This window comes from Sinohyriopsis cumingii, chromosome 8 (assembly GCF_028554795.1).
Source record: "Sinohyriopsis cumingii isolate HCF-2022 chromosome 8, ASM2855479v2, whole genome shotgun sequence".
NCBI lineage: Eukaryota > Metazoa > Mollusca > Bivalvia > Unionida > Unionidae > Sinohyriopsis > Sinohyriopsis cumingii.
In genome coordinates this window covers 60,700,270-60,717,172 of record NC_142968.1, presented here as the reverse complement: position 1 = coordinate 60,717,172, position 16,903 = coordinate 60,700,270, and the positions used below count along the sequence as shown (strand labels likewise).

The 16,903-nt window shown below is 35.0% G+C and overlaps 2 protein-coding genes across 10 annotated transcripts in view; one reads left to right on the top strand and one right to left on the bottom strand.

The window, feature by feature from the left end:
- The window catches only part of LOC149793651 (uncharacterized), a 163,382-nt gene that overhangs the window by 88,101 nt on the left and 58,378 nt on the right, over positions 1-16,903 (bottom strand). The gene's annotated exons all lie outside the window — the stretch shown is intronic.
- LOC149793652 (uncharacterized) overlaps positions 1-16,903 on the top strand; it is a 143,361-nt gene that overhangs the window by 96,646 nt on the left and 29,812 nt on the right. For 4 of the 5 annotated variants that reach the window (XM_089967631.1, XM_089967629.1, XM_089967630.1 and 1 more), the window contains one exon: positions 12,404-12,487. In XM_089967631.1, the coding sequence (XP_089823757.1) occupies positions 12,404-12,487 (84 nt within the window). Of the gene's footprint in view, positions 1-554; positions 684-1,382; positions 1,520-1,996; positions 2,652-12,403; positions 12,488-16,903 lie in introns of those variants that run through there. The other variant, XR_016422859.1, reaches the window with a different exon arrangement.

Here is a 16,903-nt window from a genome sequence, read left to right as displayed (position 1 = left end):
ACAAAGTGCCTCAAGTTCGTGGCAAAACCAGCTCAATTAGATGCACAAATTAATTTAGGGAATTTTTTAATTTCTGTTAAATTATTTTTCATTTTTTTTTGGTACACTGGGAATACAAGTGCTAGAGTCAGCAAAGGACCCAGATAATCTTTGGACCCAATTTTTTTATTTTGTTGCCCCATGAGGCACTTCCAGTCTGCAATGGCAGTAAGCTGCGAGATCATTTTATTTTATAAAAAAAATATTCATGCTATTGAAGGAATCCATGTAATACTCATAGCTCTTGCTTAACTAATTACTGCTTTAAAATAAAAAGTATTGAGAAGTTCAAGGAAATATTTTGTTCATTTTGACATTGTTTGCAGAGGCTGAGAGCTTGGAATTATTCAATTGCAGCAGCGGATTCATCAATCTTGTATGTGCCATAATAATAAATGTGAAAGCAAACTGGTTTCTGAGAACCAGGATTAAAAGCACAAAAAAAGGAGTGAATTTATCAATTGCCATGAATGTGTTTGCTTTATTTATACGGAATAATGATAATCCGATTACAGGAAATGTTCTTAACCTCCTAAATATTGTTCACCCGACAAAGGCATTAGAAGATTACAATGTTGGAGATTTGGTGTTGGCAAGGTTGCAGAGTTTTGTGTTTCCAGAAGGGACTATTGAAAGGATTCAAGGTAAGTTCTTTTCTTTTTTCTTTTTTTTGTATTACATTATATCAGAACAAGAAAAGTACAGTAACATTTATTGCATCATTATATTGGTGAAAAGTTAAATTGCTTTATCCATTTTCTCTGAGTACCATACTGGACAATATAAATAGTGCTACTGACCTGCCATATTATTATCTGTTTGTCCAAAATTGCAGCTGCATTCTATTTTAGATATGAGGTAGTGATACGTGACATAACATGATGGCCAATGCTAAACAACTTTATAGACCTTGCAAGCCTGATAGCATGACCTTCAGTTTGGGTGTAAATTTGTACACATTAACAAAATGATTAATGCATGGCTTATGTTGCTGATATTAAAAAGTACTTAAATTGGACTTCTTTTGTTTGTCTAATTGAAAAGTAAATATGGCATCCATGACAATGATCTCATGCTCTATTTACCACCTGCAAATGAATTTGGGTTAGGGTTTAGGGTTAGGGTGCAAGCATCAATAATCTCTTAACTCTATCAAGGATTTCTGGTTACTTAATTAAAATGATGTTTATTTTTATTTTTAAAGGGCAACATGACAAACCACCTTTTTTCAACAATAAGCATCGGTATATGTATTTTTTTCCTAAGTAAACAATTTCCATCACTAATAAATGGTATGGAATGTATTGCATGTTATTTGAAAAGTTTGTATTTTTTTAATTAAGAGGCTGAAACAAGAAAAGATAAAATTCCATAATCACCAAAACTACAAAAAAATTGCCAGGACTGTAGCAACAAAACAGAGATCATGGCAACAGATTAAGATGGTAACACCACCACCCAAAAAAAGAACCAACGCAAGGTAAACATGCAGCATTTTCAAACGATCTAAATACTTTATAATCAACAAGCTTTGTCATATCTTTAAAAGGATTGATGCGAGTACAATGAAATAGTAAGTAATTGTGAATAATTTTTAATATCATTAAATGGGTGCATCAAGATTTTATAATTGACTGAATACATTATTTTGAACTTGTAAGGCATTGAGCCAGAAACAGAATATGATCTTGAGTTTATTTGTTGTCTGCAATTTAGAATGAGGATCCCAAATTAAAAGAACAGTACATTATCAAATTTATGGAAAAATAGCATTTTAAGGGTTAATACCTTGTTTTTGGTTAAAAAGTTTTTTTAATTCAGAACTAAAGGATTCTAAACTTGATATGTAAATTTACGGCTGCCGATAATGCCAATAACAGTAATGCTATATGTGCACTATTTGTTTTATTAAATTATCACATTTTATATTTTTAACCAATATTTTTTGTTTTTGCAGAACTAATCCAGAAGAAATGGCTATATATCAATGAGGTGATGATAAACAAGATCAATTTAGTGCTAAAACCATAAAGAAAACAAGAATTAAACTTATTGATTCTTAAAATGAACTAGGACAATTTGGCACGAAAGAAGCATTATGAGCATTCTGGAAACTGGGACCTTTTTTATAATTTTATTTGTACTTTTTGAACAACATTATAAATAAAATATATTCTTTTATTCTGTAGTAATATCTGCTTCACAATTCTTGATCTGTTTTATGACAGGGAGTGTCCAAGGAAACCTTGTACAATATGTGGAAGGATATTGTCATTGGATGTCCAAGATTCCAAGGTAACCCTGGAGTATTTGTTACAGAAAAACCTTGGATGTCCATGGTCACTCTCGGACATCTGAGGATTTAAAAAAACTTATCTTAGAATGTGTACAGCTGGATAGGTGCCAGTCCCTCCTCTTAATTGGGGAAATGGGAAATAGTGCTCAATCAAATAATTGTTGCAAACAAATATTCTCATTGCAGGGGGAAAATGCAAGAAATCTGCAGAAGACATTATTAAGATTGATCAGCTGCTGAAAATAATGTAAACATTGTAAACTGATCACAAAGTTCATTGAATAAAATTGCTGGAATCTTTGCAAGTTGCAAAACTCTTCTTCCCTTTCATGTTCTCTCTGATCATTTCCACCCTTTATTCATGTAGATACATGTAGCTGGACAAATATTACATATAGAATGTCCAAACATGAAATTTGCTGAGACCGTGCAGTAAAGGCATAGGGTATTACTTTAAACTAGCAGCAAAACTAAGCAATACTGTCAAACCGAACCTAATGTGAAAGAAAATAATCAACACATAATTTGTAACTTTCACAAGCCAACTGTCCAGTATTTATGAGTAATAAGATGGTTATTCACCAAATCATCACTTGATCTTTGACATCACAAAAGTGTTGGCAACATTTTGATACCCATGTACATGCAGCAAAACAAATTGCAATGTATATTATCTGACTGTAAAAACTGTAACTTGGGCTCAAGTATCAGCTTACTAAAGATATGATGTTGTTGTTGTGGGGTTTAACGCCATATTTCAGCACACGATAGGCTATGCATGACGGCTAGTATTAATGGTGGAGGAAGAACCTGGGAAAACCCCGAGAAGAACCACTGACCCACAAGAAGCTACTGGTGAGCTTTCTCACATATGCACGTTATCCGGATCATAGACTCGAACCCACGCAGACAGATGTTGGCAGTGACTGCAGTGTTTCACTTTACGCACATTTGTGCGTCAGACGCACGCTGGAGAAAATTGGCGCACACATTTTATTGCCGCAAGGGATTCGCATAATGCAATCAGGATTTATTTAATATATTTATTTAATATCCAATGCGTTGGACGAAGAACGGCATCGTGTATATGTCGAGCATAGGCATTGACTGGTTCCCCGCTTTGTTTACTCCATGTGTTGGGCTCCTCTATTCGTATAGCGGAGAGGAACGCAGGGAACATACAAAATAAGGAACCAGACTAGCATAAGCAATGTTATGACGGAGTAGCTTCCCCTAATCTCGCGAGCTCTCACGCGATTTCCATTGAGCTCAGCAAGATGTCATCTTGATGTTTAACCTAGAAAGTGATCTCCAGATTAAAACGTCATGCACTAAAAATCATTAGCGAAGAAAGTGAAAGAAGCAGAACACAAAAGAGTAACTGTGGATCTAATTTTAATGAAAAAAGGAGAAAATAAGTCCCTTGACTGGAATGCGGCACATCCATTAGGATCACCGGTCTGACTTATGATAGCGTGATTGCGAAGACTGCTTAACTCTTTAACTTCTAGTGATACTGTAGTGGCTCACTACTATGCCTAGCTGCTGGGGTCACTACTGCAGCTGATTTGTGGGCTGACTACCACAGCCTAATGCTGCTGCAGCCAAATCTCAACTTTTTAGCTGATGATGTGGGGATATGGGCTAATTGTGTTAGTTATTTTCTGATTTATAGACTAAAACCATGCATATATAAAAGCTATAACTACCTTATATCTGTTTGATTATTTTATCCTGCTGACATCCACATGAATGATATAAAATCCAGGAATATAACACAAAACACTGTTTGTAAAAACACTAAAATTTATCTGTGAGTCTTTTATACAAAGTTATTTATCAAATATATACATGTAATTACTAAAAATGCCTAGTCACTGTGTTCTACTATTTCTTAAGTAGTTCCTCGTGGTATCTAGAGAAACAGTTATGTTTTATACATAGACGGATATCACACTGTTTGCACATGATGGGCACCTCATGCCGCCTTTTTTCTCTGGTACACATTTTGCATCGCCCTGGTTTCTCTGCTTGTATGGGCCAATGTGCATTTCCACAGTTATCAATTGCAGATACAACCTTCCTCTTTCTCGATCCTCGGAATGTCCCTATCATCTGCTGTGCAAGTGCAATTCTAAAATCAAGTTGTCTCCGTCTGATTTCTTTATTTTTTTTTGGTGACAAGCTTGTGGTTGGGCGACTCCTGCATAGTTATTAATGCATTAACTAATGCAACATCAAAGCAGAACCAAAACAGATATTTCCACCATTTGGTAGCTTTGCGACAGGTAGAGTACTGCATTCTTTTCTGGTCTGCCAGGTCAACCCCAAACATGTATTTATTATAAAGTTCTGAGACAATCGGAGCTGGCACTTCCTGGTAGGTTCCATTTTTTTGTCTCCTACGCACCATCTTGCTCTCGCTTGGATTGCAACTTGTTGAAAGATAATGGACAATTTTTTTGTCCTTCCAAGCTATAGCACACAGGCTTCCTTTTGTCATGAGGACACTGTCGCCTCTGTTCTTTAATTTGGCAGATTTTATTTCCTCTGGCATTCCCTTTCTATTTGCTCGCACTGTACCGAGACAATAAATTTTTTCTTTCCTGAGTGCTTCAAAGAGTGCTGGACTGGAGAAAAAATTGTCCATGTAAACTACATGTGATTTCCCACATATTTTTGATGTAAGATCAGTTATCACACGTGCACCAAGGCCCTCTTCTTTTGTGCGTCCAGCCTGGCTTTCTTCTCTTCCAGTGTACACTTGAAACTCGTGCACATAACCATTGTGTGGGTCTGCCCGCTCCCAAACTTTTATTCCAAACTTTGTTGGCTTTGCAGGCAAATATTGCTTGAAGGATAATCTACCTTTATATGCTATCATCCCTTCATCCACACTCTGCTCTTTATGACCATTGTAATTTTCGAGACACGTTTTGGAAATTTCGTCTAAAACTGGTCTTACATGACACAATTTGTCATGCCCGGGCTGGCGTCTTGGAGGATTCTGCCTGGTGTCATTTACATGGAAATACTTCGACAACTTTTCAAAACGTACTCTGGTCATAATTGTGGGAATACTTATTATCTGGAAGGGCCATGTTGATCGCCAAGCTAGACTGTATTCTGGAAGTGCCAGGATTGACATAATCAAATGTATTCCTAGAAAGGCCAGCATTTCGTCCATTGTCGTGGGTTGCCAGAGTGAATCAGGCTTTTCTTCGATACATCTTGCCGCATATCCATTCGTTTGTGCAACAATGCTTTCGATCATTGCGAGGGAAAAAAATTTATAGAAAAAATCAATTTTTTTTTTCCCCTCATCCAAAACGAAAGTTGAACCGACACTTTCTGTAAACTCTGTGACTCTCGGAGCACGTAGATCTCTTGTCCACACTTCGTCGTCTTCATCATCGGATTCTGTCTCAATTTCTGACAGACTTGACAAAGAAGATAGATCAATGTCACTACCAATGCTTCTTACTTCAATGTGGTCAAATTTGTCCTCAGAAAAACCAGAAAATTCGGAATCTGAATCACTATCATAAGCTAACGCCATTGTTTTCACTGTCAACTACAAATGCATGTATTAACAAACACGTGGTACAAATTTGAAAAAGAAACCCGGATTTAGTCAGAACAATCATTTGTTAACTCTATTTTGATTGGTTGAATATCCTTTTACTTCCATATATTGACCAATAAGACCAATTGTAACATGAACATACAGAGCGGATCTATCCGTCACTAGGGTATAGGAAGCATAAAAGGCAAGCGGATATATCAGTCACCGGGAGTAATAGTGCTCTGTTTACAAGCGGATTTATCAGTCACTGGTGAGGCTAGGCACATTTATACAGCGGATATACACGTCAGTCGAAGTGAAAGAGTTAACTGAATAATCCTTTTGTGACAGTGTTTAAGAATTTTAACAAATCTGCCCTCGTTCGCCACAAGATATATGGAGAACACATTATAACCTAAGACATTCTTTCACAACAAAGAAATCAGTAAACTTGCCGAGACAAATGCGTTTATTTGGATTACACAGTCAGGGGGTCATTGCAGATTTTGTTGGTTTTTAACTTTGCTGCAATAAAAGAAAGACCTTAAAGTTCAAGTGTAACTTATTAGAAACAAGATAAATCATTAGCCTCCTTGATTTTTGGATAAATTTGTTCTACGACGAAGTACAATGAAACCGATGACAGTACACATTTTATGACAGGCAGTAAATTGACTGTCATTTGGTTATAAAGATTTATTATCCTTTTTGTATTGGCTTGTATGTAATATGTTGGTCTATAATATTGCTTCAAAAAAGATTATAAGGAGACTGTTAAAAGTACGATTTTAAAAGAAAAATGGACTAATAAAAATATTCTTTGAATGGACAATGCATTTGTTTGTTAAATTTAATTGTGCATGTTGGTTTATTGGTATGTTTAGAGAGAGAGAGAGAGAGAGAGAGAGTATGTTGTGCAAGTTGCAGTATCCTATTTCAAGCTGAAAAAGTACGAGTTGGATGAAAATATGTCAGTATATTTTTGACCCCCACATTTTTTATTTGACCCCCAGTTCTGACACCAAGGGCTTTTTTTTACCCTCAGTTTTACACCCCTGGGGAATACACTGGCAGTGATCCGTAACGGACAGCGCATTAGACCACTCAGCCACTCAGGGCCCCCTAAAGAGACGAAACAAATGTTAATTGCTATAAATATTAGATACAAATGATTATTGGCAGTCTTGAAAATGAAATTCTAAAAAATTCCGTTTCAAATACAAAATGTGACATAACTAAAAAATATTAATTACTAGGAATTTTTTTTAATGCATTGCTGTGTGATTCCAATTTGATCCCCAAAAAATTATTTAAGAATTCTGCATGTTGGGTAATTCTGCCCAATGATACGCCATTTCTGTAAACATTGGATCAAGTGGAGGTAGGGACAAAAATCCAATTTATATCAAGAACAATTGTCCTTTAAATAAGGAAAGTGATATTCATAAAGTGTACACAACTATCCCACAATTTTGGTATAACTGCATATTAAAATGTTATTTCTAAATGTCAACCTGAATTACACTCTATGTCCTTGAATTTGTAACCCAGATAAACCTATTTAATATTTAGCTTTTGGAATCAAAGAAATAAATACATTATTTAAAAGAAAGAAATGTTTATCTTAGAACAGTTTTGCAAGACACTGTCCCACAAGTACTTTATCGTCTGCTATACATTATCAACTTGCCGCCAGAATGGGATACTCAAGATTGATATAGTTTGCTTAATATCTCTTGCCATTTAGTGGCAGTTACATTGAATTTTGGAAAACCAGTTAGAAACCTGACCTAATTACTTGACTGAAATGCTAGTTGACAGAAAGAGTCCAAAGTAGTGTTTATTTCCATAGCCCAATGCATAATGGAAACTTTAGGTGCACAGAAAAGCCAGACAGATGTGTATATGTATTAATGTGTTAGTGCCATGGGTGGAAGATAATTTAATATACCAATACTGCAATATTGTTGGTATATCAGACTACTTTATACCATCACTAAAACTAATGTCATATATATATATATATATATATATATATATATATACACACACACACACACACACACAGCTGTTCTGTGATGAATTCTTTATTTTTTTTCACCTAATGTAATCCTAATGTAATGCAGTTTGCTAGTGCCCCTCAAAGACGTGGTAGACAATACCTATTTTTGTAATAATGTGCAACGTCGCAGCCTAAAATAATATTAACTGATTTCCAAATATATGTATACATATGGAAATGTCTCAACTACTTTATCATTCACACACATGAACCTCCCCAGTGGTCGAGTTTTCTTCCCATATGGGTTGTCTCCTATCTCTCACTAAAATCTCCCATCTATGCATAATTATTATTACAAACTTTATCTATAACTTTTTATAAACTCTTGCTTACAGTGTAGAACATGTATGGTAATATTGAATGTGATCTGTGAACAGGACTAAGCGGAGCAAGAAAATTTATATACAGATTTCAAGCGGCATAAAAATGTTTCATCCCTTTGATTCTGTCAGCAGGTTTGGTTAGCTTCATTGTTTTACATTTGTCAGCCTGGATCAGACCGTGCGATCATAAGCAATTCAAAAAGGATTAAAAATAGTAGTTGGTTATTGTTGGATAACTAAGGAGCTCAATCAGCATAAAACAAGTCGACTTGACATCAGTGTTTAAAGTTTGAGCTGTTCAAGTGTGCATTATCTTCCAAAACCTCAAAAACTAAAAAAGTGAAATATCACACAAAATTCAGTGATTGATGGAAATGGGAATTTCAGAGGTTGGAATCAAGTTAAAAGGACATGAATATGCATTCTGCCTTTCTCACAAAGCTGATTTTAAAATCTGTTATAGAAACAAGAATAATATTATGCATCATGCAGCATACTGAAACATATCAAATATGACAACAAATATGTCATAACTAAAATCCATATTTGTGCAATCTGCACCAAATGTGAATAAAGTGCCTATACATTTTTGCAACTTTATAGCTTACAGTAGCCTAGATTTTCAGATAAATTGCAAATCACACTAAAAGTTCTCATACAAATGGAAAAAACAGACAAAAACTTCTCTCAGTGATCAAAGCTTTGGGTCCTCTTTTGCATATGTTAATTTCAGACGTCATTTGCAATGCAAACTTGGCGCTCTACAGTTTCATATTTTACACAGGGTTAGATATTTAAAGAAAAAGACTTCCCTGGGTTTTTTCACTGGTTATACTGGCTATTTAGGAAAGACCTTGTATATCTTAGGCATTGTTCCAAGAACCATTAATTCCCTTTCTTTTGGTGTATGATTGATGGGTGTAATATGGGTTGTAGAGTATACAGCTTGGCCTTACATCAGATGTGCACTTTTCTAAAAACTGCTAGCTCCACTTGTCATTTTCACTTCCTGGACTTCATAGGTAAATTGTAAATAAAAGAGCTGATACATTTTTTTATTACATTTTATATCTGGTAATTCATCCATTGAACTTTCAGAAGCTGGTATTATCTAGTTGCACAAAATTCATTTTCCCAATTTTGAGTAGGTGTTAAAGATAATGTATTTATGACTAATCCAGGGTGATTTTTTTAGCACAAGGGAGCAGTAATTTTAGTTAGCAGTGTGCATTTTCCATAAGTACAATATCCAAAGAAATGTCAGCCACATTACATAAAAGTAGCGTAGAGATATGCCAACATTTTCTCCACTGTGCATGTTTCAAATCCAGACAACTTCACCTTACATATGTCACTCTCTCAAAAGTACAAAATAACTGTTGAGTGCCCCATTTAAAGTAAATTTTACAAGTCTCTTGATTTCTCTTAATATGACTTCTTTGTTCGATAACATGTATGAATTCATGGTACCGGTAGATGTCACAATATGAAACTGTATCAACTTTTTTAAGTAATTGTAAAAAGTCTCTTCAGGTGCTATGATCTGAAGCAGGTTTGTTTATGGAACATTTCTAGTGCCTATAGCTTCATTAAGGTACTGTATACTTGGGGTGGTGAAATAGTACATGTCTGCTATGTATTGATACAGTTCACAATACACAGCCTACAATTTATTATCAATGCATGTATCAACTTGATGTTTTTTCATCATAAGAATGTTTCTCTGAGTTATGGAAATAAATAAAATGGCAGGAATAAAATGCTGAATGGACTTACCTCTGCAAACAGGGCTGATGTTTTTCTCAATTTAATGAATAATGCAAATGACTAATAATTATTTTATGACTGTTGAAAATAACTTTTGATGAGTAAGCATTTTTTGACTGTACTGATTCTTCACCTCTTGTATCAATATGGGTATCGATACTGAAAAAATATTGATACATGGATACAGTAGTCCCCATCTTGAACGCCCTCCCCCCTTGACCAGCGGCCACCCACTTCTTATGGCCAGAATCCCTTGGCACCGACGAGTTTGTATTCAAAAGTACCCCTCAAAATGGCCACCACTCTAACACAACCAGCATTAGTACAACAACAGAAATTGTTCTCCTCACGAGCTGCCACTTTTTCTCTCTCAAATGTATCCAGAACCAATAATTAAGTCATATGATGTAAAGTAAGTAATCATATTATTTCTATCATCGATACACGTCTCCCAATGTCAAGTTTCCGTTAGTGAAAGAAGTGTTGACTAAAGTACATGTAACACTAAGATTAATATTATATCATTGTCTATAAAAGCCAACATTTACAGGAATATGGCTCAACATCGATATGATCGAGTTTTGGGATTCACACATGTCAAGATCTTCTCTTTGATGATTACAACAGGACATCATTGTCAAGATCATAACAGTGTAAGCATAGGCTAAATATAGATTTTGTGCATTAACACACACACACAGAAATTAACCTTGAACAAATCAGGGTACCAGACAAAGACAGAAAAATCATGTGACAACACATTTATTGCTTCTTTTATGAAGAAGGCATTTCGCCCACACAACAAACGTTTTGTCGCATAATTAAATCACATATAGTTAGCAATATCTGAATATATCATTACCAAACATTGACATGTCATGTAAACATATTACTTTAGAAGTCAGTTATTCTACTCGACATTGGGTGAGATGGGGAGAGGGACTTGCCGAACAATTTTATGTTGAAAAGACTTGAATAAACAACATCATCACTTATAAGGAGGATATTCAGAAGCAGTGGGAAAATGGTGCAAATGGAAAGAGAATTATGTATGTACCAAGATTTAAACGATGTTTTTCAATGGTACTGCAATGTGCATGAAAATAGCCACTTGCATATCATGCTTAAGCCAAGAATAAGAACAATTAATGTATATTCAGTTGAAATAAGTATTATTGTAACAAGAAGAACCTTTTAATAATTAATATTACTTTTAAACGAAGATATTAAATGCTTTTAAGTATGTAGCTTTCTTACTACGTACATTGCATATATTTCTCACAAAAAGTGTAGTCCCCCTCTGGAAAGGCCACCCGTCTTACAAGGCCATTTTCCTGGTGCAGACGGGGTGGCCATATAAGAGGGGGACCACTGTATATCAATTAATCATTTTGCACCTATAATACATTTCAAAACTAAGGTACAAGAAGAATAAATTGAAAAAGTTTCTCTAATTTTGAATCTGAATTAGGTTATATGATAACATGTTGAGAATTCAATGTATTTGTGTCATCTTAATGGCTACAAGTTTTTGTTATAAAAAGGTCTTAATAATTTGAGGTAATTGATGAAAAGCAAAGTTAAAAAATGTATCCTAGTGTTGTAATAATCTTTTTATTAAAAAAAAATCAAGAAAAGTTCCTTTGATATTCAGGCTATTTATAGCATTAATGTACCAGATAATGCCTATAATCATTATAAACAGGATCACGTTAATGTATGTTTTCAGGCTTTGCATATTTTTATGTTAACTATTCAAGCCATTGTTCCTCCCAATGCCTCATGATTTTCAATTTTGTGATCAATTATTGACAATGTTAATCGTTCAATCAATCTGGATATTATATTAATATATACCAGTAGCAACTTTCTCATAATGTTACATACATTTATATAATTTCAATTATTACCAAACATTAGTATGTATTTAGAGAATGTTTGAAATGCACATTCACGTAACACTTGTCGGGGAAGATTTTGAGTTTTGTAATGTTCATTGAAACAGGATATATGCAGTTTCATGCTTAAACCTTATAAAGGTAAGTGCTGTAAAAAGTTATTGCAAAATTAAAATTTGGGATAAAATTTTTATCCTTACACTGTTCAGTGAAACAACACAGATCACTAACGTTTCCTTTGCATCAGCAAATACCGGTAGCTAGGGAAGCATGAAAAACATCATACCACAGAGTAGTTAGGTGATCCAATCCATTTTCTAGTCACACATAAAGATCATAATCCTTGTGGTGAAGAAGACTGTATACCTCTGTATGCATTTATGCATGTATTAATGGATGGCTATACATAAATACTTTGCATAAATAATATGTGAGAGTTTCCTCTCATTGCAGTTGCTGTGGAGCCAAAAAATTCAAATACAGTTGTACAATGCAGTGAGGACCTTAAGCAAGTTTATACTGTAGCTGAAACCAAAGGTATATTTCATGACTACAATCAAGATACATTTTGGACTATTTTATTAAAAGTAATGTTATTCATTTATAAGAATGATGATAAGTGATTAAAATAATCATTCTAAAATCAGGGTATGGACTTGAACTTAAGTAAACAAGGAAAGTATTGTGAAGCAGGTGAAATCATTCGAGTGTTGCTTGATGTGAGATTTCAGGATCCCCAAGCAGTGGTAACTCTGCCAACCCATCAGGAAAATAATATGGATAGTTAGATATTAATTCTTTCATGAAAGCATGTTTAGGGTTCTGTTGCTACTAGAACAATTGTTTTCAACCAGGAAAAGAGCAACATTTTTGCCAAAAATTTGGTCAAAATTGGAAATAGCCAGGAATTGGCACAAGGCACTTTGACATTATGATTTATCTAATGCTGACTAAAATATGCTCAAAATTGCAAAATAACTGAATATATGCAGACTGAACCACCAGAATTTTCTCTAGCTGTGGAAAACTATCACCCTTGTCTGACTTGTGCTACTCCATTTTAGATCACTTGATAGGTTTGTAAGGATGGAAGATTAAAAGCCTGGAAATTGGTGAAACCATGGCATAGTGTTATAGGATAATCACTTTAAATATAGGTAACAAAATAAAGTGACACTGAATAGAACTCTACCTGTCTGATATCAATCTTAAGTAGAATTAAAACACATAATTTTTAACTTTAATAAGCTAATATAAGAGCCAACTACCCTGTATTTATGAACAGTCGATAACAGTCATGTTATCATTTGGTATCGGACAGCAAGAAGAATGCAGGCCATTATTTGGATACCATGTCCATGCAGTATAACAAACACAGATGCAATGTCTAGTTGTCAGCACTATAAACTTGTCTTGACTGTAAGCTTAACATTAAAAAGAAATATCTTTTAATTCTTGTAAATGATAGATAAATATTCTCCTTATCAATATCAGGTAGGTACAGTTGAATATTGTGTTGCATAATTTTGATGGTCCCTGTTTAAAATGACCACCCTATACCACTTAGGACTGGTGAATTCTATGTTTCTAAACTCTTTACTGTGATAATTGATAGCCAAGGAAATCAGGATTTTTACTCATCCATCTATTACATTCATATAATATTGTTAATGAATGCACTTTCCAAATGCTGGTTTCAAAATGTTTAAATTTCTAAACAATATATTTGGTAGTTTAATTGTGGCCTTTCTTCAAGCCTCATGTTTCATCGTGGTATCATTAGTGATTGTTGTTGATTTTAATTCATGCACAATGCCTGTCAAAAGTTATTTTCTGCTATATTTTTGTTGTCATTTCAGTTAAACCTTGAGAATGATTTATTCCAAGTACAAGTGATTTGATGTCTGTGCAGATAATCGGTATAATCTGTATCGGCAGATATAAATCGGTGCTGATGAAAACAAATTTCCAAAATATAAATTTAATCATAACATTCATCTTGACATGGCTTGAATTTTAAATCAGAATTAAATAGCGGAAATTAAGGAATAAACATTTGATTTGGGGGTTAATTGAAAGATAGAATATTCTTAAAAGTAAATACTTTTAAACACGCTTGCTATAGACTACCGCAGATTGTCTGCTCACAATACTGCTGATCGTCTGTTCACAATAAATTATCAATACTATGCATGCACTTATCCCAATCACAGCAGCCAACTAGCCTATGAGGTCTCGTACGGCTGTTGAACTTCCAGCATACACATTACAGGGATGGTCCTGGCTTTTAAAAAGTTACCGCCACAAAAAAAAATAAAAAATCGCCAGTCTCAATATTTTTCTAAGACTATTAATGTAATAGGCAATGAAAATTGAAAAAGATGGGATAGTTAATACTTTATTGACAACAAGCAATACAGCCATAATATTACAAAATAAATCATTACATGACTGTTTTGCACTACTTCCATGGTCTTTGCATTGCGCATCACCATTAGTGTATAGGTCTAACTGTTGTCACCTGAAATAAATGCATTATCAAATGTAAAATATCTACTTTCCTACAGTACCTCTTTTTATATACTAGAAACATCAGGTATTAACACATTAACTCCTGAGCCAAACAGCTAGGCAGTCCCCTGAAGCATACTTGCAGTGATCACCTAGAGCAGTGTTTTTCAGTGCCTGTTGTTGTGGGGTTTAACGCCATTTTTCAGCATATGATAGGCTATACATGGCGGCCAGTATTAATGGTGGAGGAAGAACCCGGGAAAACCCTGGAAAGAACCACCGACACTCGAGAAGCTACTGGCAAGCTTTCTCACATATCCACATTGGCTGAATCTTAGACTCGAACCGCCGCAGACAGAGGTGAGATGGCAGTGATCCGTAATGAAGAGTGCTTTAGACCACTCGGCCACTCGGGGCCCACCTTCAGTGCCTGTATCGCTGAGACTAGCTGACAACACTTGGCTTGCAGATGTTTATAGCGGGGGCTACTGGCAATAAAATTGTTATCATTTTATTTATATTTATTTAATTAAGCTTAAATTTGGCACAGCAGTTCTCAATAAAATTACACACATAATGGTATAAATTTCATGCTACATGCAGAAATAAAACTCATGCATAAAGGTGAAAACAAATGATGTACTTACCAATTTGCTTCTCTTCCCATAAATAATCCATTATGAATTCACACAGAATTATTAACACTATCAACACATGAAATAATTCTATTTTATATACACTGATAATCCACTTGTCATCTCTCTTGTAAACCTAATATCCTGTGAATACTGTATATAGATGGACTTATTTTCCATGCTCTTTACTTACCTTTCTTCCTTAGAATTCTCACTGAAAATTAAAAAAACTACTAAAACATTTAATAAACCTTGTATTATGCACTCATGCTAATATAATTTATTTCCTAAACATTTATTTAACGATTATTCAAAAGATCTACAATATATGGTTTAAAACAATCCGCACATAAATGAACATTACAATGAATACACATATTCAAAACTTCACGGCGTCGCTTCTGTTTACTGCACTGTCGACATCTTCCCTCTTTTCACCATTCTTAGGACAGTGGCCTCCTATGTTTGTAGCTAGTGCTGCTATATCACTTTCCTGTTAGTCTCCAATAAGTAGTTTTGCCAGATTCATATTAAAATCAATGTGCCTTTATCCGTCTGTTCTTGCTCTGCTTGACATGATGTACTGATTCCTCTCATCAGTATGAATCCATTGGTTACTGCAATATCAAACAAAAACAAAAACAGGTACAACCACCATTTTTTTGCTGCTTTGTATGTACTGTGTTCTCTGCTGGTCTGCCGTGTCCACTCCCTTCATGTTACTGTTGTACTCTGGCACGATAGATGGCACTCTGATGTCCCTGACTTGTCCATTTTTGGATATGCGCTATACTGTCCTCTCTATGGCTGCTGGGTCTTCTGCTGTTGATAGAGTGTAGATGTGCTTCTTGTCCATCCAAATACAGGCTGTTAGTTCGCCACGCTTTACTGTTTTAAATTCCCCTTGAACCGTAATGTCTCTTTTATTAAGATGCTGTATGGGATATCCTCTTCTGTTAGATCTTATGGTTCCACGTGCATATGTACCTTTCTGTAGAAGCTTCTCGAATAAATCGGGACTGGTGAAATAACTGTCTACATTTACTATGTGGTTTCTTTCCCAAACCTTTTCTGTTAATCCAACTTCTCTGGTACCTGTGTCCTTACCTGTATAGACTTGAAATTCATTGGTGTAGCCATTTGTTGGGTCAGCCCTCATCCAGACCTTGATTCCATACTTTGTCAGCTTGGCTGGTAGATACTGGCGAAAAGATAACCTACCTCAAAATTTTATCATGGCTTCATCTACACTTACATTTTGATGAGGATTGTAGTTTTCTCAGCAGCTGTTTTGAATGGCATCATACACTGGCCTTACATGATGTAGCTTGTCATGACCTGGTTGAAGCCTGTAAGGATTTTGACGGCTATCATTTATATGAAAATATTGTGATATTTTATCAAACCTATCTCTCTTCATTACTCTTCTAATACTGAGGTTTCCAAATAGGGCATCTGTTGACCAGTACATGGCTGTCTCAGGGAGCTGAAGAATACTCATAAAAACTCTCATCCCCATCCATGCTTTGATTTCTCTCTCTCTATCATCTCTCCAGTTTGGATCTTCTTTCTCCACCTGCTTTTGTCTTGCATAGAGATTGGTCTCATCTACAATCAACTGAAATAAAAATGCTGAAAAAAAAGTAGCTCAAAACAATTAAATTCATTAGCATCAGGGTCTAAATCCATTGTTGGCCCGGGTGTTGGTCCTGTGTATTGCCTCTTGTCAATACGTGTTCTATCATTTACGATCCACCAATCGGCTATTCTTTCATTTTCTTCTTCTCCATGCTCTTCAACATTCTCA